A 25,437-nucleotide genomic window follows, 5' to 3' on the forward strand; every position below is an offset into this window, starting at 1 on the left:
GAAACTCTAAATTGAAAATCACTCATGCACTATGACGTCATACATACTGAACATGTGTTTCGATCAATGAATACATGTTGTTACAAAACTCATCATGATTTAAAAATTACCACTTACTATCAATGCAATAAAAAACTATGTATCAAAAAAACCCTCATTATATTTTTCAAAATAAAGTACAGTTTTTTTACAGTTGACAATAACCATCTCATAGATGTTTACAAGGAACCTAAATTACTTGATCCATCAGTTTCACACGCAATACTACTCCAACTCCTTTTTTCCAAGATCAATTCGTTCCTGGAATTGTCTCCGTTTATACATGTACACAGCTCAGCCCCAGTTTAATTCTATTTACTGAGAGGCTGGAAGTAATTGTAGTTCTTTTTAAACTTTGCACCTAATGAGCTTGCTCATATCTTAACAGCCTGTCTCAAACAAAGCAGTTATAATCAGTATTGATTGTTGGGCAGTGCATTAATTGTAGATGTAGAACTACTACCGGTTGGCATTAAATTGTCCGCATTGAGTGTACGCACGCATTGAATGTACACTATTAAACCTATACTGTAAAACCTAACTCTAACCTATGTCAGTACACTCAATACGTACGTACATCCAATAGGGGCATTTTAATGTTGACGACTAGTTTTGTTCGTGTGATGCATTAGATTTAGGCATCTTTTACCCATGTCATTCAATAAGAGTATTATACCTAAACCAAATTTCCTTACTTAAGATAATCACAGCCCACCGTCAAAGATGGGGGATTCTGAAATTTAACGAGGAATTAACTTTCTAAACTAATTTTATAAACGAACGACTGCCATTGCAAATACATTTTTCCGTCCTAAGTGAAAAGAAAAATGTAATTTGTCATACTGGAAGGCGTTTTGACCTATTTACGCGTATTTGTATATGAATTAAGCATTTTTCAAAGGAAAGGGGAGTTCCCAGAAATGTCAACAAGATTTTCGTAACAATTATGCAATAGTGTTGTAAATTAATTCTAATGACTGTATTTAAACACATATGAAAAATTCAAACTGTTTATAATTGAACAGGAAAAATATGCATTTTTCAATCCCAGACACACAGGAGATAACTGATGGATCTGGATCAACCTACACTGTAAGATCAAAATTCAAAACTTTGCCATATATTCAGTTTCTAGCTTATCTATTCAAATGGTTGGAGCTGTTAGATATACCCATTTGTGAAAGATTATTCTTTTGCCCAAAAGATGGTCAATCATCAATAAGGAAATATTGATTTGAAAAAATAAATATGGACCTGGAAACAATGCAGATGTTGAATGTGGTTGTTCCTAATCCCTGTACCGTACATCCATCTTCGGGAACACAAGCATGACGCCTCATGTAAATCAAGCATTTAAGGAAATTCCACCTTTAATTGGCTTTTTATTTCTATTCACACACCGACTGGAAATAACTTGCTAAAATTAAATGAAATTCATACGTCATGCCGGTATTTTCCACTTTGGCGAATCTGCTACAGGGATTTCCATTTACGTATAGGATGTTGCTACCATATGTGTTGCTGTTTTCATTGTAGTAATTTGAATAATCAAAGAAATAAATTGAAAGCAAAACAAACTTAAAGATCTGGTATACTAATAAAGGCCTTGTATGTATTATTAAAGATCTTATATATATATTAATAATATATATATAAGATCTTTAATAATACATACTAATAAAGGCCTTGCATACCATGTATGTATTAAGTTCTCAGTCGAAATTTAAGACTTTTAAGCTTTCCCTACGTATAGCTCTGAAATAGACTGATACATCTATTAGATAAAAAGATTGTGCTTTCTTTAACAATTTTAACTGGGTGCAAATTTTATAGGAGCTCACACAGCTTGACATTTTCAGTACATGGTCATTTTACCCAAAACAAACAATTATAGAGGTCCCGTTATGTTTGCAGCTTTGAAGTTGTATGTCCTACTAGCTGTTGTATCGAATCGCCAATACGTATCGTGTTTTGATCCTTCTTTATTGCAATACATATCGTATTGATTTTTTTCCCTTCAATACACAGCCCTAATCATCACGTCGTTATTAAAATCTTATGTCATTTAAAACGGTTATTCATTAAAAAAAATATATATTTGAATATGATAATTGTAAGTATTTCAAAGATTTTGATTTTTGAAAATCCATAAATGAGTGAAGAAAGGGCTGTACTTTTGTAAATACAGATGTGATAGTGGTTGGATACAAATTTATTTTAAAAAGTGGCCATATCAGTATGAATTTATTTTATAATGTGGTCGTATCAGTACAATATTATGAATTTCAAAGGAAGATCGAGCCGAGTTGCATGTCCATGCCAAATTGCGCACTTGGCGGTCTGTTCAGGTACTTTATTTCATTAGCGAAAAGCAATAGACTGGTTAACCACTTTCATGCATTGTTTTGCTTCTTTTTTTCCCGAACTACCGATCTAAGCAAAATAAAATGACAGTGCACCAGGTGATAGGCAGGTCTTAAAAGAAATTAGAAATTCAAAAAGAACACAATGCTTACACATGTTTCTTCACTGCGAGAGAAATAAACGTTGAAAAAGACATTATTCGTCTGGTTGTTGATGTGTTCATGGTTGCTGCTAATTTTTGTCTGTTTCCTTGTACCACCATTACTAATTTCACAAAATATCAGGTAATACTGTAACTAATTAAATAAAATATCAGGTTGTACCGTTACTTATTTCACAGAACATCAGGTAGTACCGTTAGTAATTGCAAAAAACTTATCTGGAGCTCTGATTATAAATAGAATGTTAATGGGTGACGTCATGGCAATCTCTACTATAACACCTGTTTGTATTATTTCAGTAAATCATTACAAAATTCAATTTATTTCTGTGAAGAATTTTCATTTAGCTATAATAAATGGCTTATAATATCTACTGATTGTTTTAGCACATATAATATTTTATTTACAACCCAATTATTGTTGACATATATAGTCATATTAGTCATATTTTATTATCATTTGAATAAAGAGTATTGTGTCTAAAGATTTGTGTCAGCTCGCTGCTATAATAACTGAGATCACTCTTTTTACAGCTTCTTATATTTCTTATGGCCCCCCACCCCCCCACCTTTGAAGACGGAGGGGTATATTGTTTTGCAGATGTCGGTCACTGACGGTCAGCCTTTATGTAGACCAATCCCAGGTTTTTTTTTCGTTATTCGGCTATATTCCCAATGCCAAAAAGTATGTATTTTTCCCAAAATGAGTGCAAAAATTCCCAATCTACATTCTGAAAAAATTTTCTCCAAAATTGCACAAATATTGACCAAATTATGGACAATTTTGTAATGGAAGTATGTTAAAGAGGTTGTACAATGTGAAACAAGTGTATGAGAAAGAGCTTAAACACATCCTTACTATATCCTATGGGGCTAAATATTTCCCAATTTGGTACATTTACGAGTAGAAATTCCCAATTTTGGGAGTATAGGCTATGTTCCCAAATTTGCTAGAAAAAACCCTGAATCCATTTCCGGATGGTAACTCAAGAACACTTGGGCCTGAGATCATGAAAGTTGATAAGGAGGTTGGTTGTAACCAGCAAAATGCAAATGACCCCTATTGATTTTGATATTAGTAGGTCAAAGGTCAAGGTCGTAATGACCCAGAACAGTAAAATGGTTTCCGGATGATAACTCAAGAATGCTTGGACCTATGACCATGAAAGTTGATAGGGAGGTTGATCATGACCAGAAGATGACCCCTATTGATTTTGAGGTCAGTAGTTTGAAGGTCAAGATCACAGTGGCCTAGAACAGTTAAATGTTTTCCTGACCATAACTTGAGAATGCCTAGGCCAAGGATCATGAAACTTGATAGGATGGATGATCTTGATCAACAGATGATTCCTATTGATTTTAAGGTCAGTAGGCCAAAGGTCAAAGCCACAGTGACCCAAAACAGTTAAACTGTTTTCAATTGATAACTCAAGAACTCTTGGGGTCTATGATCATAAAAGTTGATAGGGAGGTTGATCATTACCAGCAAATGCCCCTCATTGATTTTGAGGTCAGTGGGCCAAAGGTCAAGGTCACATTGTCCCGGAACAGTTAGACTGTTCGGTACCATAACTTGAGAACGCTTGGGCTTTAACTCACGAAACCTTGTTTGGAGGTTGATCATGACCAGAATATGAGCCTATTGATTTTGAGGTCATAGGTCAAAGTCACATTAATCCAGAACAGTAGAATTTTTGTGTACATTGACCAAATAATTTCTGTTTCTTGTGTAATTACTGAATGCATCAAGGCATTTTATGTTCTACAAGCTCTTGCTAATGAAAAGTTTGAAATTACTAGGATATGTTCCGTTCTAAATAATATTATTTTAAAGAAAAATACTCTTCACATTTCAAAAATGGCTTCAAAATAAAAGATTGCTCAATTCCACCTAGATGGATCCAAAACTATACAAAACTTCCATGCAAAATAATTCATTCTAACACGATCCGATTTATTTTCCTATTAAACAAAGAAGGCTGGAAACAGAGAATTATTAAACAACAATTCACTGTTCTGACGTCACAATTATTACGTCATAGCGTGAAACGGCGTAGTGGCGCGCTGGAAAAGAAACCGATTGAAAATGGGCAAGTATTTAATGAATGCCAACAAGGATGTACTTTAAAGTCCTTGGTAACGTGTTAGAATCAAAATAATATATCTCATTTAGTGATTTCCTCTTGAATAAATCACTGTTTGTCGTTCAGATGCGTAGTATTATATCACTTGGGGTGCGCCCTCGTGATATAATTCCTTCGCATCTGAACTCCAAACAGTGATTTATTCAGTGACAAATCACCGATGAGATATATTATTTCTTAAATAGCTAAATACATGAATCTGTAGTGTTTTCACAAAATTTATTTCTTATTAAATCAGTGTCAAAATTTTACAGTTGTGAGAAGTCATGCTTGTTTTTCACAAATATGAAATGTTAGAGCCTCTTCAAAATTTTGAAGAGAAAAGCCCTAAAATTAGTAATTGTCCTATTACTGTCAACCCTAATCACTTGGCTCATACTGTATATTAATATTTTTAAGCTTACATTTTGACTCTTGTTTTAATTAAATCATTTAGGGGGCTGTTCAATTAAGCATTTAACCGAGTGTCAACTGTACAGAATTATATATTTATGATTTATAACGGGTTCATTCCATCATTTTTTTATTTTTTTTGTATTATCTGTTATAAAAACATAAGATGAACATTCTGTTAGTACTTTGATTAAAAGTCAGTCAACATTTTTTTTCCCCAGCAAATAATGTATCAGCTAGATGATTGAATGATTTCTTTGAAGTTGATGAATTTTAACACAAGTGATTTGAAAATTAACATGACAACGAGGAAATATATGTTTCAAAAATCAGCTTTAAATAGCATGATCCTTTCATACAGTTACCTGTATAAATGGAAATGTCTTGTGTGGGGGTCCTGTGCCAGGAATTCCAGATTGGTCAATAAATAGCCAAGACATCAGAAAAATCGTAGTATTGGAAGGGAATTGTAATAATTACATGAATTTCAAATATGGGATTAAGTAAAACAGTCAAAAAATTATTGTACTGGCTAACGGTCAGTTGTAGGAATCTGATATTTAACGTTAACATCTTTTTGACGTTACGTAACTTCCATTTTACTTGCTTATCTTGAAAAAGGCATAGTGCTGAAATGTTGATAAGGTAAATTGTAAAGTTGTTGTTAATAACGTGTTGATCTTTTGATTTTCATGAAACAGTCAACACATTGTTCTCTATTTTACAGAGTTTCAACATCCATATCAATGGTGTGTTTCATTGTACAGCCAGATTTAGTCTGTTGCACAGTTTTCATGAGCAGGTAAGAGTTGTTGTTTTCACCTCGTTGCATTAGTACATGGTCACAGTGCGGCTGTTAACCTTTTGGTTAAGGAGACTGACTAACCCCTCACAGAGCTAGCCCTGGCTGATGATTTTCTGTAACCATATTCTGAGAAGAATGTTGAAATTATACAGAAATCTGCATAAAACTGCTAAATCAACCAAAACACTTGTACCCAAATTGAATAAATTGTAGTCAGATGTGTAGTTTCCTCACTATTGACTGCAGTGGTTAATAGCAGAGCAAGCCCTCCCTGCACCAGTTACCTCTTTAGGTTGGAGCCCGGCTTGGGGTGTTACAGAGGAAGCCATCCAGCTAGTCTGTAGAAGGTTGATGGTTCTACAGGTACCAGCCTACACCTGAAATAATTCCCCGATTGTATTTCTTCACCATTAAAACTGGAATCTGGTCATTTGACCTGAAGTTTGTTGGTATGACTTTACTATTGACACTTCAAATTGATTTGAGCTACACCATGAGAAAACCAACATAGTGCATTTGCGCCCAGCATGGATCCAGACCAGCCTAAGCATTCGCGCAGTATGGTCAGGAACCATGCTGTTCACTGATAGTTTCTCTAATTGCAACAGAATTGAAAGCGAACTGACTGCGGCCAGACTGCGTGGATGTGCAGGCTAGTCTGGATTCATGCTGGTCGCAAATGCAGTATGTTGGTTTTCTCATGGCGTGGCTCAACACCAAAATATTTAAGATTTTATGGCCAGTTTCCAATTTTATTTAATAAAACAAACATAATACTACGTCTGTAAGAAAGTCGTTCTAGATATGAATTTTGGATATTATGTAAGTATGTTTCTGAAACAGGTGAAGCATGCAGACTGATGCAGTTTATAGCTCATATAAACATGATAAAAGAGAAGTTTTCTATAAAATGTTTTGTGCCGGAGTTCTTTTACTTTCTTAAATCCAAGTTTACAATAATTACTTACATGTAGTTGGGAGTTTATAGTATTTCTTGTGCTGTTTAAGAATATTATACAACTGAGTCTGGCATGGGACAAATACAATAGTGTTATTGTAACAAACTCTTGATCTGCAATGTTGTATTTAGCTCAAGTTGAGTTTGCCAGGCTTGGATACCATGAGACACAGCTGCAAATTGTGATCTGGCTTGGTTACTGAATACAGCAAATGTAAATAAAGACACTGTATGACTATTATTATATACATATTTGTAGTATTATAATATAATTATATCAGTCTGAATTGCTGTAAAATAAATAAGACTGAAAACTGGTATGAAATGGTGGACATTTTGCCACATGGAATGTCAAGAAGCCATTTTTAGTTATCGCTGATGACATGTTTGATGTCACAACTAAAGCAAGTAATCAAACCATAAAAGGCATTGTATATTCTTCTGTATCGAATTGGAGATGACGTATAGGATTTTGTATTCATTAGGAAAATACAGACAGAATTCAATATATGTATATAGTAAAAATTATTTCAGCTACAGTACAACCTCTCCAGAGCGACCCTCTCTTAAGCAATAACAGCATCATCAAAATTTCCCTTAGCTGAAATATAATATCAGATTTACCTCTCCAGAAAAACAACCTCTACATAACAGTCAGAATTTGTATCTCCCAAAGTGTGTTGCTCTACAGAGGTTGCACTTAATTTTGAATATATTATAATATGTACTATTTTGCTGTAGAATAATGAAAAAGTTCTCGCTTATTACTTGTAGTTAAAGAAGGAGTTTGGTGCAACTGCACTTCCACCGTTTCCACCAAAGAAGTTGTTTCCTATTGCTGGACCAAAGTTAGATGAAAGGCGTTTGATGTTGGAAAGATATATACAAATTGGTATGGGCTTTGTTTTATAAGATTGAAAGGATGGTCCCATCATTTTTTTACACTAACCAAAGGAGGGCTTTTTTCTTAGATAACTAAATTTTTGAGGTAGCTAAAGTTTTGAATTTACTAAAATTTAAATACTGGGCATGTATTAATAAAATGACATAATGCAGATGTTTTATGTATTACTGGTATGATGCTGGTATAATGATTAGGGGCAAAATGACTTACAGCAATAGAAGGAGCATCATAGGAACTACCTTGTTTCTAAATTATGTTACATAAGATTTCACTTGCCACGGATGGATGTTACAAGACGAATTATCCAAACCATGAGAAAACCAACCTAGTGAATTTGCAACCAGCATGGATCCAGACCAGCCAGCGCATCTGCAGAATCCATGCTGTTCACTTTCAAAGCCTATCAATTGCAATTAGAGAAACCGTTAGCAAACAGCATGCCCTGTGGATCCTGACCAGACTGCGCAGAAGCGTAGGTTTGTCTGGATCCATGCTGATTGCATATGCACTATGTTGGTTTTCTCATGGTGCAGCTCAGATTTGGGTTGTACTAAGATAGACATATTACACTAGTGTATTGATCTTGGATGTTTTTATTATGTCTCATTGGTTGCTTTAATTTTTGTATTACTCTTGTCTTTAAGACTTGGTTGTCAGATATAAAAGTTATAACACAACAAACTCTACATGATTAAAACTAGTATTATGTGACAGATCAAAATGGTAGTGTACCTTTCCTTCTATAACCTACCTATACATTTTTATACACTGGATGTTCTTTGAACCTGTATCACACTAGAATAATAATAAACCTATTTTAGGGAAAAAAAATTCAACCTGATAAACTAACAAACATGATTGTATGTTAGTTTTTAAATCTATTGATATCACTACAACTATTTTTTTGGCTCTCCCTACTTTATGCTATTAATGCTTTTGTGTATTTGGCTGTCGATGAAAATATTTTGAAATCTGCTTGCTGTTTATGGGTAGAAAATATTATGAATGAATAAACAAAGAGCGGGTTTTTTTAGGTGGAGGGTGGGGTGGGATGTGGAGGAGATGAATTATATCATGGCTCATTGGTAGTGGTACTTTCTGCATAGCTCTTGTCCCTCAGACTTGTGTGATACAAAAAGTTACACTTCCAGCTTGACCTGATATAGGCTGATACAAAACAGCCAGACTTACACACCAGTATGTATACATGTAATATTGCCTGTAGGTATTTATGAATGAGGTCTCACTGATACAGAATTCCAACTTGCTGGCAGATTTAAACCCCAAAACTTAAAAGAAAAATGTAACCATCTTGCAATAAACCATACAAAATGCTTTGTCCTGTTAGAATCTGCCAGAAATATACAGCATGCATATGACTGTGTTCAGTTGTTTCCACTGATCACAGTACATTTTTCTGTAATTACCTCCCTTTGTTTTGTATAGGTTACAGATAGTGTTGTCAATCTTTTTTCTTTGTTTTGGTATAATTATTGCTGTCAAAGTACCTATTAAACTTAATACTCCTAACTTGCTGGAGTTAATTATAAGTATTTTGGTCACAATATACAAGCATTCTGAATGATTTGTAGTAGAAATTATATTAATTAATATTTAGTGAGTGTAGGTTTAATTTTAGTAATTACAAATTCATATAAAACCAAATTTTGACTTGTCTATAGTATAGACATAGCTATTTGTTAATATAATGGAAAATACATGGAAGACAACAGGCATGGGATTTGTTAATGATACTTGTAGAAGATACTTGGTCCAAACCTATAATCAGTGAGATCTCTCACTGCATATTACAGAGACAGGCAATTGGCACAATTTGTTTGGTCAGTAGTAAATACAATGATGTCTATGAATGATTTTTATCATAATATGGCATCATGATTGACCAAACACATGTGTTGAATTCCTATGATACATCTTTGCAGATCTATTTGTACATTGTGTATTATTTTTTTTAGGGTAAAGTGAGACTAAAATTGTTGTCACACATCATTCATGCTTGTCACTATCTGTTACTATTTGTATCATTTTGTTGTAAATAGTAAAATGTTGGAGCAAACTATTTTATAGCATAGATATGCAGAAGAGACATGTAAAAAGAAAATATGTTTGTTTTACTCAATATATTGCACTTGTCAGTGAATCATCACAGATGCTTGTCCAGTCTTGGTGGCCATATGGGTCCCCCTTTAATCCTAAAATGAAAAGAAATGAAGATTGTTTTCCTATGTATACTGATACATTAAAAAGGTCCCCATAACACGGTGGAGGTTTCCTAGCACATGCTGTGAAACAACCACAATGTCCAGTTCAGTAACAATACATGTTTACACATCGGGCATTTAGTAAATAGTAAACAATCTTATTCTGCCTAGTCTACAGACTTAAATAACTTACATTGAAACTCAAAGACGCCAACTTGATAGATAGACACCTGCAAAATAACAGTTACAATTGGCCGTTTTGTTGAAAAATGAAAGCAGAAAACCTATGCCGTATTTAGTGTCTTAGTGTATAATTAATGTAAGTTACTTAAGGCTGTTGACTAGGCAGAGTAAGATTATTTAATATGTTCTAAATGCCCGATGTGTTAATGGCAGCAAGGTAGCAAGCATTGTTACTGTTCAACTGGACATTTTGGTTAATCCACAGCGTGTGCTAGGAAAACTCCATTGTGTTATGGCAACATAGGTACCTTTTTAATGTATCAGTATATAGGGAAAACAATTTTTTTCTTTTTCGTTTTAGGATTAAAAACAGTGCTTTTAAACTTTAGTTTATTGAGGGGAGGGGGGATTTTGGCACCAAGACTGGATAAGCACAATCATGTCTGAATTTTATTAGAAGACTCGAGTGAAATATATCAGGTATTTTAATTCATAGGAAAAATATCACAGTGTTTTCCATTGATAAGAAAATTATGAAATTGATGAAATACAGACAAGACATGAAGTAAGAAAAAAAACCTGTTTCACTTTGCAAAAATCCATTTTTATCTTGCACCAAAACATATTTTCTCTATTCAAAGTTTTCAAAAAGTTTTCTTCAGTGACTACCTGGTATGAAAAGGGAAAAAATCTATTAATTTGCTATCCATTGCCATTTGAGTTTTTAAAGTTGAGATGAGGGAACATAAAGGCTGTAAGCTGTGATGGTCAGATAAGGCTGAAAAATCTGCATTCTGATCTCAAGCTCCTATTATTTAACTTTGTCTTGTGTAATATAGTTATATTGTTTTTTTGGGAGGTTAATTTTTAATAATTACCTCCCTTTCTTTTTTTGTTGTTGAAGGGATTTTTATGCCCCCCAAAGGGAGGCATATAGTTTTTGAACCGTCTGTCGGTCTGTCAGTCTGTCCGCAATTTTCGTGTCCGGTCCATATCTTTGTCATCGATGGATGGATTTTCAAATAACTTGGCATGAATGTGTACCACAGTAAGACGACGTGTCGTGCGCAAGACCCAGGTCCGTAGCTCAAAGGTCAAGGTCACACTTAGACATTAAAGGATAGTGCATTGATGGGCCTGTCCGGTCCATATCTTTGTCATCGATGGATGGATTTTCAAATAACGTGGCATGAATGTGTACCACAGTAAGACGACATGTCGCGCGCAAGACCCAGGTCCGTAGCTCAAAGGTCAAGGTCATACTTAGACGTTAAAGGATAGTGCATTGATGGGCGTGTCCGGACCATATCTTTGTCATCGATGGATGGATTTTCAAATAACTTGGCATGAATGTGTACCACAGTAAGACGACATGTCGTGCGCAAGACCCAGGTCCGTAGCTCAAAGGTCAAGGTCACACTTAGACGTTAAAGGATAGTGCATTGATGGGCGTGTCCGGTCCATATCTTTGTCATCGATGGATGGATTTTCAAATAACTTGGCCTGAATGTGTACCACAGTAAGACGACGTGTCGCACGCAAGACCCAGGTCCGTAGCTCAAAGGTCAAGGTCACACTTAGACATTAAAGGTCATTTTTCATGATAGTGCATTGATGGGCGTGTCCGGTCCATATCATTGTCATTCATGCATGGATTTTAAAATAACTACGCATGAATGTGTGACACAGTAAGACGACGTGTCGTACGCAAGACCCAGATCCGTAGTTCAAAGGTCCTAAACTCTAACATCGGCCATAACTATTCATTCAAAGTGCCATCGGGGGCATGTGTCATCCTATGGAGACAGCTCTTGTTTTTGAAGGAATTACCTCCCTTTGTTTGTAATATCTTGAAGATAATGTTCGTAGTTGTTGATCAGTTTATCAAAAGATTTTACGCTTACAAAGTTTTGTTAAAAGCTCTGTAATATCACTTTGCAGAAATAATTATAAACATTTCAGATACATTATTTAACCCTTATGAATGACTTAAAATATGATAGTATATAAGTTCATAATAGCTGTGTTGAGGTAGCCTAGATTTTAAATAAGTCCAAACTTAAATAATATACTTATTTTTGATGTCTACAGTTGTGCCAAGAGCATTGTTTGTAGACATAGTCAAGCAGTGCATAAGACATTCTGGCATATGGTAAGGTATCGGAGTATAAATTGCTGCTGTTTGGCTATGCCCCCAATATAAGAAATGAAAATATTTTGGAGAGGAGTTAGTGCAAAAAGAACAACAGGGACATTGTTGGTACAATAACCCTGAACTTCTGGCACTATTCATTGCTTTGCCAGTCAAATTTTGTGGTACATTTGCACAAACTATAAAAAAAAAAACTATTCCTTTGTTGAAATGCTTAGTGTTAGAAATATTAGCAAGGGAGATAGGATGTTTAGGGACAGCTTGATAACTTTGGACTGTCGCTATCCATTAGAGGGATGACTACTGTAAAATACCAGATCATAAAGTAAGCCATCCAGATAAGCCAAACGAGTAAGGCTAGCAAAAGAGCAGACAATATGAGTGTATCTTCTGCAAAAAAAATGTAATGTCTGAGAACATTAGTTTTTATTATGCGCATTTTCAGGACATTAATATTTTAATATACCAGTATTTATTGCTTACAAAATAATTTTGAAAGTAGATCTTAAGTACTTAATTCTATATCATAGAAATTGTCATAGATATATGAGCCGTGCCATGAGAAAACCAACATAGTGACTTTGCGACCAGCATGGATCCAGACCTGGGCCTGCGCATCCGTGCAGTCTGGTCAGGATCCATGCTGTCCGCTAATGGTTTCGCAAATTACAATAGTCTGAAAGCAAACAGCATGGATCCTGACCAGACTGCGCGGATGCGCAGGCTGATCTGGATCCATGCTGGTTGCAAAGCCACTATGTTGGTTTTCTCATGGCGCAGCTCATATGCAGACAATCATTGAACCCTATTTGGTTATGATTTATTTTTGAAAGTATATAATGGAAATAATAAGTGTTACATGAGTATATCTGCAAAATTTCTTAAAATATAATTTACTGTGTCTACAATAAATGTTTTGCCTTTTGAGAGTAGAAAATCATTAGAAAAGTAAGAACAATATGAAAATGGATGTTCTATCTGACTGTGACACCAAAACCATACAAATTACAAAAAAATCTTGAGCTAAAATTGAAGTACAATAGAAATCTATTTTATCTGCATATTAAACCAGTGTTTTTAATCAGAAGAGGGGTCTACATGGCCAAGTAGATGATGCCATTGAAGCTTAGATTATATTGAGCAAAAATGAATTAGTTTAAACTAAAAAACTTCATTGGGTATGTATTGTGTGTTATTGAAGTAGTTTCCAGCATTGCAAATTACCTCCCTTTTTCGAAGGAAGTGAAACATAATAGCTAGAATTTTAGTTATTTTATTATATAATTTTTTTACTAAAAGAAACTTGAATTATTTTATATATTTAAAAGTAACGTTTACAAGTGTAAGATGATTGTACTGAAAAATAAAGCTTTTTGTATGTCACAATGGAAGAAATATAAATAATCAGTCCATTTCTAGCTAGGTTTACAGAATTAATAATTATTCCAAATTATCATCAGATAATAGTTTAAATTTTGAGGTCTGTTGAGACAAAAGGTAAGGATGCAAGTTTTAGTAAGGGGCTCAGTGGACATTCATCCAATAATAAACTGAAATGTTTTGAAATCCAGAAAAACACTTTAGTTGCCTGTAAAAGGTTAAAATAAGTGTAAACTAAAAAGAATTTTTACTTGCCCTCAGATTGGGTGAAACTTTTTATATAAAAAAAATTCAGATGTCAGCTCACCTAGGCCAGTCTTTAGTCAGGCTGTAAGCCATATTGAGCACATCTCACCTTAAATACACTTGCCCTGTTTGTAACCATTCTCCTTCTTGCTTTTTACCACTACTTTTTACTTTTTAACATTCTTGCCAGTTGACGCTCAAAGTCTGGGTCCCCAGCAGGGGTTTGACTAAACGGATGGATGGATGGATGTGTTCATTTCAAAATGTATATATGATACTGAAAATGATAAACTGAAAAGAGTTATAGATACAGGTGAAAACAAAGAGAATGTTAATCTTCTCCATTATTTCAATAATGACTTGTGACGGTTTTCTGCCACCTGCATAATAATAATATTATACAAAAAATGTATTTGGTTAGTTGTTAGGATATATCATGCAAAAGAATTATATCAGTTAGTTTGTACCACTAGTCAGTTTCTCACTACAGACATGGATGAACGAGTCACTTTAAACTTTAGCTTACTGGTAGTAAGTGGTTTTGCCTTAGCGACCAGTGCAGACCAAGATCTGCCTGCATGGACATCCGTGCAGGCTGATCATGATCTGCACTGTTTGATGTTCAGTCAGTAAATTTTCATTGAACACTCCCTTTGAATAATAAATGGTATTGCTTAAACCGAAAGATGGACCAATCCATTTCAGAAATTTAAAAGGTGAAGATCAAGATTTCAAGTGTTTTATTACGGTAGTTAAAGAAGTAGCAGTATCTCACACTGATGAGCTTAAGTTAAAGTTACCGCTATTATTTTACAGTGAGTCAAGAAGCAGCAATAGCCAACAGTGATGTGTTCAACAGTTTCTTGTTAACAGCACAACAGGTGGGTATCAATCTTTAAAAATTGCATCCTTTTCTCTGCATGTATGATTTAGATTTTTGAGTTTTTCTGATCGCTTGATGTCCGGCATCTGTCTGTCTGTCTGTCTGTCAACATTTAGCTTGTGTATGCGGTAGAGGCTGTATTTTTCAATTGATCTTCATGAATTTTGGTCAGAGAGATAACCTTGATGAAATCTAGGCCAAGTCTGAAAATGGGTCATCTGGGGTCAAAAACTAGGTCACTAGGTCAAATTGTAGAAAAACCTTGTGTATGCGATAGAGGCTGTATTTTTCATCTGATCTTCATGAAATTTTGTCAGAATGATTGCCTTGATAAAGTCTAGATTGAGTTTGAATATGGGTTATCTGAGGTCAAAACCTAGGTCACTAAGTCAAATTATAGAAAAACCTTGTGTATGCAATAGAGACTGTATTTTTCCAATTAATTTTCATGAAATTTAGTCAGAATGATTGCCTTGATGAAATCTAGGTCGAATTCAAAACTAGGTCACTAGGTCAAATTATAGAAAAATCTTGTGTATGCGATAGAGACTATTTTTCTATTGACTTTCATGAAATTTGGTCAGAATGATTGCCTTAATAAAATTTAGGTCAAGTTTGAATATGGGTCATCTGAGGTCAAAAACTAGGTCACTAGGTCAAATTATAGAAAAATCTTGAGTATGCCATAGCGACTGTATTTTACCAATTGATTTTCATGAAATTTTGTCAGAATGATTGCCTTGGTGAAATCTAGGTCAAGTTTGAATATGGGTCATCTGGGGTCAAAAAGTAGGTCACTAGGTAAAATCAAATAAAAACCTGGTGTATGAGATAGAGACTGTATTTTTCAACTGAACTTTATGAAACTTGGTCAGAACGATTGCCTTGATAAAATCTAGTTAAAGTTTGAATATGGGTCATCTTGTTAGCTCACCTGAGCACGAAGTGTGCTCAGAGGTGAGCTTTTATGATCGCCCTGTGTCCGTCGTCCGTCTGTCAGTCATCCGTCGTCCGTCGTCAACAATTTGACTGTTTACACTCTAGAGGTCACAATTTTGGCCCAGTCTTAATGAAACTTGGTCAGAATGTTACCCTCAGTAAACTTTTGAACGAGTTTGATATTGGGTCATCTGGTATCAAAAACTAGGTCACCAGGTCAAATCAAAGGAAAAGCTTGTTAACACTCCTGAGGTCACAATTTGGGCCCAATTTTATTGAAACTTGGTCAGAATGTTACCCTCAATAAAATCTTGGACGAGTTTCATATTGGGTCATCTGGGGTCAAAAACTAGGTCACCAGGTAAAATCAAAGGAAAAGCTTGTTAACACCCTAGAGGTCACAATTTTGGACCAATTTTAATGAAACTTATTCAGAATGTTATCCTCAATAAAATCTTGGACAAGTTCGATATTGGGTCATCTGGGGTCAAAAACTAAGTCACCAGGTCAGATCAAAGGAAAAACTTGTTACACTCTAGAGGTCACATTTTGGCCCAATCTTAATGAAACTTGGTCAGAATGTTACCCTCAATAAAATCTTAGACGAGTTGATATTGGGTCATCTAGGGTCAAAAACTAGGTCACCAGGTCAAATTAAAGGAAAAGCTTGTTAACACTCTAGAGGTCACAATTTTGAACCAATTTTAATGAAACTTGGTCAGAATGTTACCCTCAGTAAAATCTTGGATGAGTTTGATATTGGGTCATCTGGGGTCAAAAACTAGGTCACCAGGTTAAATCAAAGGAAAAACTTGTTAACACTCTAGAGGTCACAATTTTGGCCCAATCTTAATGAAACTTGGTCAGAATGTTACCCTCAATAAAGTCTTGGACGAGTTTGATATTGGTTCATCTGGGATCAAAAACTAGGTCACCAGGTCAAATCAAAGGAAAAGCTTGGTAACACTGTAGAGGCCATATTTATGACTATATCTTCATGAAACTTAGAGTGTTAATCTTGATGATCTATAGGTCAAATTCAAATCTGGGTCAGGTGGGGTCATAAACTAGGTCACTAGGTCAAATCAAGGAAAAGCTTGTTAACACTCTAGAGGCCACATTTATGATTATATCTTCATGAAACTTAGTCAGAATGTTACTCTTGATGATCTTTAGATCAGGGTCGAATCTGGGTCATGTGGTTTCAAAAACTAGGCCACTGGGTCAAATCAAAGGAAAAGCTATTTAACACTTTAGAGGCCACATTTATGATCATATCTTAATGAAACTTGGTCAGAATGTTAATCTTGATAATCTTTAGGTCAATAGGTCAGGTGAGTTATACAGGGCCTTCATGGCCCTCTTGTTTTTGGGTAAGAGTTGGTGTAAAACCCATATGTGTATTTATACCCCTATTTGCAAGAAGCTTGAATAGATTGTTTTGCTCATTGTCTGTCAGTCTGTCCATCTTTAGACCTTATGGTTTCCAGTCAGTAACAGTTACTAGAGAATGCTTGATCTCACAATAGTTAAACTTCATAGGATACTTGCCTGTGGTAAGTGAATGTCACCCCTGTTGCTTTCGGGATCAGAATGTCAAAGGTCAAGGTTACAGTGACCAGTTTCCACTAGGCTTTATCCTACAGCTGCATCCTTCATAGGATGATTGCCAATGGTCAGTAGATGACTATTGTTTTTAGGTTATGCAGGTCATAGGTCAGAGTAACTTTAAGACTGAAAACAGTTTCTGCACATTTCAGTCTACAGTCAGTTAACTTAAATTTGATTTTGGTCTGTAAATGACCCCAATTGTTTTGGGGATCAGTAGGTGAAAGGCCAAGGTTACATCTTGGTCTAAACTGGAACCTGTTTCTGCTCAATAATTAAGGAATGCTTTGGCTGTCAGTCTTCGTATGATGGGTGCCTGTAGTCAGTAGATGACTCGTATAGTTGTGAGGTCATTTAGTCAAAGGTCAAGGTCACAACCTACAGCATTACCTACCCACTAGCCTCTGACATCAGGATGTTGAACAAATTTGGGCTCATTAAAATTTTAAGAGTGAGCAAAAGGTTAGTTAAACTAAAATGAATCGCATTAAATATGTTATTGAATGCATAAGTTGTTGTGTTTGTAAACAACACACGCAGACACGCAATTTAAAATCATGAAATATTATCGTTAAATGACACAGATTATGATTTATTGAAGAAACACTGCAAACAAGCAATCTGATCAAATGTATTACATAAAAGTTGAGATTCCTCATATGCATATAAGTTACCATCTAAAATTTAATAACATCAAGAAATATATGACGCTATAGTTACTGTTTGTGGAAGCGCCTGTGTCCTTTGGACTTATATCATTTGTGTATTCACTGATATTGAAACTAATATTTTTGCAATCACTTAAGGTAGTTCTGCACGTTTGATAAACCGGAAGTAATGGCGTAACGTCATTTATCCGGAAAACGTAGAATATTGCCTGGATTCGGCGTACGGAAACGAAAATCATTTTATAAATTAATGGCAACCAGTGAGTAAATTTATTAAAATGGCACTGTTACTATCTTTATAAAGTTAAAATATGATATTAAAACATCTGACACTTAAATAACTCAAAATAATGTCTTAAAATTAGCTTAAAATAGGCGGTTCACTTTAATCATAGCCAAATATCTCAAAAATAAGCACACGGACCTATATATTTTATTTCATCATATTATAGGCCATATATTTATTTACAACTGTGAGAAGTTTCATTAAAATCTACATTGAAGAAAAATTTCTATTCGCGAAAATGTTATGAAAGTTGCGATTTCCCCATAGACTTCCATTACGAAAACTTGCATGAGGTCGAAATCAAGCACACGACCCTATCTTTTTTATTTGCTGAATTTTCTTAGTATATTCTGAAGTTTTGAAAAATCAGAGTTTAATCAAATTCTACATTGTAGAAAAAATTTCGATCGTAACGTGCAGAACTACCTTAAGCTGAAACTACTTTGACACTTCTGACAGTGAAGTTTATTGAAATATAAATAAGAACACCCTTTAAACATGAACTGCATGAATTCACATGGCATTCAGTTTTAAAGCTTGTGGTAATCATTTCTTGGAGTTCATGTAAATTCTTTATTTATTTCTATTATATCCCCCTACTACCCAATCCTATGGCCATTTTATTGTCTGATGTATGATATCCCATATCTGTAGTATTTTCTATGATTTAGTAGGCCTATTATATTTTATATGTTTGATGTTGTGTCTGTAAATACTGATTTGGGGATAATTCTGTGTAAAACAAATTTGAGAGATAATGTGGTCGGGGGATTTAGTTTGTGTTCCATTTTCCTTGCATAGTGCTCATGTAGCTAATATTATTTACTATCACTTTCTTGGTCGGATATTTAATACCAGTTTCATTTTTTTCACCAGTTCAAAAAATCTGTATTTGTCCAAGAATGCCAATCTTTCACATATTGATCTACTGGTTTTTCAGGAGACACAGAAGGAGCAGCCAGAGAATGTTAGTCTTGATGTTTATTTAATGAATGGTCACAAGATCTCAGTGAATATCATCTCCACAGATCAGACAGAAGATGTGCTAGAGGTACTCTTTATAAATACTTACATATTTGGATCACAAAATTTCAACCAATGTTGAACAGTAATTTTTATCCTTATACATTTATTTAATTTGCTGGTCGGTAGTAAAGGTACTGCCTGAGGTCCAAATTACTGAGGGTCAATATTTTTGACTATTGACCAGCAGGTAATTCAGTAAGTGTTAGCAGAAATGGATTTTCATATCTTCATGCCTCCAGGTTCAAAAACCTGGGAGACAAATATAGTTCTATCTGTCTGTCAGTCAGTTTCTTGTGTCTCTAACTCCTGCTACAGTTTTCATCCATTTGAAATGAACTTTGGTATACACCATTGACACTAAGTGGACATGACATACATATTGTCAGCTTTTATATAACTGTACCTATATACATTGTAAATCGAGCTTCGTAAAGTGTGTCATGCAGTGTTGACATTGTTCTTGTTTTCTTCAAGCAAAGCAGAATTTAATGTTGAAATAGCACAGATCAAACTATAATATTTCTATTATACTGAGACAAAAAAATCAGATGAGCATCTGCACCCGCAAGGCAATGCTTTTGTTTTCTGACAAATTGAAAGTACTTGTACTATGTCTGTGTCGCTTGAGGAGGGCCACATTCTAACTCATTTGGCTTTGAACCAGTTACCTCCTAATCAGACAGCCACCATTAGACGACAGCTGTCCTTTTCTTGACCAAATGATACATAGCAAGATTTTGTTCATTAAAATGATTTCTCTCTGATTTCTTAAAATAGTTTAAACATACCTGCGATTCATTAAGATACACATATACCACCCTCTTAAGTGAGAATTTTAATGCCAAATTTTCATTTAAAAAAAAACCCTGAAGTTAAAGAAAGGGGCAAAAATATGTTTTTCGTCTTGATCTTTAACCTGCAGTTGGCAAGAGATTCCGCATTTGTGACCAGTGCAGACCAAGATCAGCCTGCACATCCGTAAATTGTATTGCCCAAATTGAACGATGGACCAGTTCATTTTAGAAATTAAACAGGGTGAAAGTTGAACAATAGTATTTTTGTTCTGTTACAGACTGTAGCGTCTCAGATAGATCTTCCAGATGACTTTGTTTATTATTTTGGTCTCTACCTAGTAAGAAAGGAGGATGATTCAGAAACTTCAAGTAAGTCTTGCTTGAGTCTGTGCATGAGTATGTATTCACCAAAGGTCTGAACATTAGACTTAAACATGCCAAATCGCAGTACTCAAACATATTTCTTTTTTTTCGTTATTCATCAATTCTTTTCATACTGCTCAAATTTTGCATATCACAATAGTTGTTCCAATGATATTAATGTCATATTTTCCCTAATTAAAGCCCTCTGCATAATAAAGGTCACTCATATTTTCCAAGAATTTTTTTTTAGGGTTGAGGATTGGAGGGGAAAGTTGATTTAGATAAGTGAATACCAGCGTTATGGTTGTGCTGGAATTGTTAAACTTCATTCGTTGTAAGTTGGGTTGATATAATGATATTCAGTAATTTTTAAACAAGACTTTAGTGTAGAAAAACAATGGGGGTGGGGGTAGGATGTTGGGAAGGAGAGGGAGCTGTATAACTTATTCATACATGTCTGGATTTGATTGCCAGTTAAACAAAAAAGAAAGTCAAGGTCTGGGTCGTCGTGCAGAGTTGTAAGAGAGCAGTGTGACATCAAATTGCTGCGTGACATCTAGTTCATAACTACTCGAATATGTAAAGCCCAGCATAATTTTTACCAAAATATTTTTTTGGACATGTAAGAATGAAAACAGTCAATGCCTTGTATGGGTTTGTCGCCTAATTTTCCAGGGTTCATTGTTCAGATGCTTACGATATATTTATATTAAACCACTCATGGTAATGTCCTTGTGGTTCAATTCCAGCACATTTAAACTCTAAACTGTGATAAATTAGACGAAAAACCTGTCATAGGCCTTGTTTATAATTTAAATAAATGCCCCCTGTTTGCAAAATGTAAAGCCATCAGTAGCAAAAAGAAGGAAATATATGGTAGTATGGCATGAGTCATTGCAGTAGTATTAGTAGCGTTGCAAAAGTCATTCCAGCAACATTTGTATTATTGCAGTAGTTAAAATAAGCCTCATTGCTGATGGGTGCTGAGGTTAAATTACTGTATGGCATAAAACACTACTCTTTGGAACTTGACAATGGCAATGACATATTCTGTATTTATGTATTTCAGTTGTGAGAAAGTTGCAAGATTTTGAGTCACCTTCAATATCATTAAAATCAGCTAATCTGAAAGGTGTTCATAGAATAGTGCTCAGAAAATGGTAAGATAATAATCTAAATACAGTTGCCTCTTTATAATTGACCAGTTCCATGAGAAAATCAACATAGTGGCACTGTGACTAGCATGGATCCAGTTCAGTGTGCACATCCGTGAAGTCTGGTCAGGATCCATGCTGTTTGCTAACAGTTTCTCTATTTGCAATAGGCTTTGAAAGCAAACAGCATGGATCCTGACCAAACTGCATGGATGCACAGATGGTCAGGATCCATGCTGTTCGCTAACAATTTCTCTGCAATAGGCTTTGAAACAGCATAGATACTGACCAGACTGCACAGAATTATGCTCCTTCTTAACTTAGAATTTTTGGTTAAAGTTTTTGATAAAGTCAAATACAGTCAATCTTGTGGTAAGAGACCACCCAAGGGACAGGCAAAAAGTGGTCTCTTAAGACAACGGTCTCTTAGGACAAAGTACAGAAAGGGGTAAGTTCACTAATGGTCAAAATTTGCCCAATCTCAGAAACAGATAAACTACACACATGTGATAGAGCAATATATATTCTGTCCAAATACCTGACTCATTTCCAGCTGAAAGACATCATAATGGTTGTTATGGCAACAATGCTAACTACCTTAAAATCCGTTTTCACTGCAAAATTGGCATTTAATAATGTTTTACTAAACAACAAACAATGCTGTTATAAACATTAACAACACAACAATGATGAATTGCAAGTTGCTTCGATTTCCATCCTATCTTAGGCTGTGTTGCTATGGTAACCATGCATATTTGAGACAAAACATTGTTTTAGTCCTCAATATGACAACAGTAGATGCTATATACAAAATTAAGCAGACTATAACTTGTCAAGAAATAATTATCAGAATAATTTGTAAAATAGCAGACAGTCAAATAATTGATGTTGTCATGGTAACAACAATGTCAGTATCATTGAATATTTCACTTAGAGCTAAATTACACGTTTTTCTCAACCCTGGGACCTTCAGTACGTAAAGCGAGCGCTCTACCACTGAGCCACATGGACTACCAACCAGTCACACGTGTAAAACTAATATATATTTCTAATTGGCCTTACCTATAGCAGTCGTCTGACGGAAAAACAATTTGTGTGCGTTTTTATATGGTGTTCGTTATTGGGGTATACATTTTATGACATATTGTAAGATATTTTTTATACTTATTTACATTTTAAATGAAATTAGGGCGATTCCAAAATTAACTGTATGGGGGTGTCGGACGGCAATCGAATTTTTTATTGACGGGTGGTGGGGTCCATCAGAAAATCATAATTATGGGTGGTGGTCCTCAGAAAAATCGTCTTTATGGGTGGTGGGTTGATTGTAAAAATATTAAAAATATGGGTGGGTGGGTGTTTGATCACCTCTCTTAATTACTTACGGATATTTTCCTTTTTATTAACTAGAAGTCGCTACTTTACTGACCGCGATACACGGAACGCAATTTTGACATCACTGATCTAAAAATATTATCTTTTTTTTTATTTCTGTTCATTAAATATTTCATTTTTCTGTCTAGTTCCCGTTGAATTTACAGTCAGTGTCCTTAATCGCCGGAAGTTTGCCCATCAACATTTCCTGACGTAATAGAATCGTGTCACCGATTATGTACGATATCTCGCACTTGTGTAGAATTCAATAAAATCCGTGAAGACCGATTGATAATTCCCTTTTTCCCGCCTTTCATTCACACTCGTGTATTCTGACAAGCACGTGACGTTTGTTATGCCACCAGTTACGGCTGTTTCTCATACGCCGTGAAAAGAAATAGAATGAAGCTAAATGAAATCGAGACAGGCCGAAACGAAAACATGCGTGAATTGAGTAAAAAAAAATGCATGAAGATCAGTCGAATTTTTTCATGCTCGTACAAATATTTTAAACGGACGAACAGATTCCACACAAAATCGTATGTTAATAAATCAATGGTACCGATTTCATTACCCGATGCCGACGTAAATAACATATCGTCATCATCCATATTAGGACATATTTGCCTCGGGTATTTCAATATATTTGTGAAGCACTAGCCGATTTGGAAACCTTTTTTACAAGAAAATGTGTAAGTCGCTGAGAAAACCAACATCATAATATTACAGTAATTCTCGTTTATAATTATGGGAAGTCACTAATGTCGCACACAATCATATTTACTGCAGTATTACGCAAATGTTTTCTTTATTGTTATATGCGGCCTTACATGTAATTGAACTATTTAAACTGTTGCACGTGCGGTTTATCTGTTTTTCTGTCGAATTGTTTAGTTAATTCACTGCAAAGTTAAACTATAAAAATAGTGAACATCAATTTCTTTAAAATACTTACATGACTTATGTTGAGCATGATAAAAGACAAAAGCCCCGTGTTCATATTTTGCCCACAGATTGATGCAAATGATAGACAGACCTATCATAAATAAGTGCACTCTTGCAGTTTAAAGTATTAATGACAAAGCCAGCATCGTAAAAAGAAAACTTTTTTAGAACTTATTTTACGTGGTAGTAAAACAAATGTGACTTGCGTAATATGTCATGTCTTTTCCTAAACATTACCATTCTTAATTATTTCCATTATACGTTAAACAGTATGTGGACAAAAAGATCACGAGTTGGTACTTTAGCGTTTAGCCATTTAAAGGCACTGACCTGCAGATTTTCGCTTAAAGTTTACTTATATTTTGAACATTAGAACACGAGATATTGTTTCTAATCTGTCTTAAATGCCAAATCAAGAGAGAGAGAGAGAGAGAGAGAGAGGGAGAGGGAGAGGGAGAGAGAGAGAGTACATGCTCGAGTTGGGAATCAAACCCGGGCCGCCGCGGCAATAAAAATTTTCCTGCGGTCCTGACCAATACACCACTGAGGAATATGCGCGTAACGGTCGTTAAATAAATATAAAGGCAGTTTACCAACACTATACCGATATTTTGAATGGAAGAAATCGCAAAAACAATTAATTCTTAGGTGTTTCTATAACATAATCTGTCAGTATCTAAGTTTTAAAACCTTAAGAAATATAGCAATTCTTTTCTGATATCTATTTTTTTTTTTTATGTTGTTGTTGTACGATACTGATGGCAGTGCCTTTAAAACAAGTTTACTAAAACATGTAATGTGTGAAATCATTATTCTAAAAACTGTTGACAAAATTTCCTTAAATCATGTCCAAAGAAATGACAAGTCTTGTCGGCGTCGGGGCATGATACGTGTATGTTTTAATGACTCGACATAATTCTTCCGAAACCATATTTCAGTAGAAACTGCTAGATAGATATTACACATTTTCGTACATTGTTCGGAAGATTTTCCTTATGTTTGGTTGAACACACCTACATATGTGAACGTTAAGATGGAAACGTGAATAATAAAAGAATGAATATGCGTAAATATCGGGCCTTCTTGATAGAACCGGAAGCAGACGTTTCTTCTTTATATTTTGGCGGGAAAACTGCACGTGCCTTCAATGATGCTCCTTCGGTAATGACCGCGTGCTTATAGAAAATTACGTGTTGGCGTTAAATTTTCGCGTCACCAGAAACGTTCCTGTGTTAAAACTTTCATGTAATTGTAAACAAAATGTTCTATAACCAAACGAAAATGCATGCTTAAAAGCTTGAATTTATATCGTGTCTGTAGATCTACGTCCGTGACAGGCTCTTATAATATTTTTCATTCGAGTTCTTAAAAATATATATTTATGGGTTCAACTTTTAAAAAGAAAGGATGTTTACGTTTAAAAACTACCAGGCATTTAATGACAACT

The 25,437-nt window shown here is 34.9% G+C and overlaps 1 protein-coding gene across 2 annotated transcripts in view; it reads left to right on the forward strand.

Moving 5' to 3' along the window:
• Positions 1–765: 765 nt before the first annotated feature.
• LOC123539704 (sorting nexin-17-like) overlaps positions 766–25,437 on the forward strand; it is a 41,235-nt gene continuing 16,563 nt past the window's right edge. Inside the window, exons 1-7 of one of the 2 annotated variants that reach the window (XM_053526784.1) lie at positions 766–1,131; positions 5,828–5,902; positions 7,638–7,755; positions 14,767–14,831; positions 19,275–19,385; positions 20,433–20,523; positions 21,587–21,677. In XM_053526784.1, the coding sequence (XP_053382759.1) occupies positions 1,072–1,131; positions 5,828–5,902; positions 7,638–7,755; positions 14,767–14,831; positions 19,275–19,385; positions 20,433–20,523; positions 21,587–21,677 (611 nt within the window). In that variant the 5' untranslated portion in view covers positions 766–1,071. The remainder of the gene's footprint in view (positions 1,132–5,827; positions 5,903–7,637; positions 7,756–14,766; positions 14,832–19,274; positions 19,386–20,432; positions 20,524–21,586; positions 21,678–25,437) is intronic. The other variant, XM_053526783.1, reaches the window with a different exon arrangement.

Source organism: Mercenaria mercenaria, chromosome 16 (assembly GCF_021730395.1).
Source record: "Mercenaria mercenaria strain notata chromosome 16, MADL_Memer_1, whole genome shotgun sequence".
Lineage (NCBI taxonomy): Eukaryota > Metazoa > Mollusca > Bivalvia > Venerida > Veneridae > Mercenaria > Mercenaria mercenaria.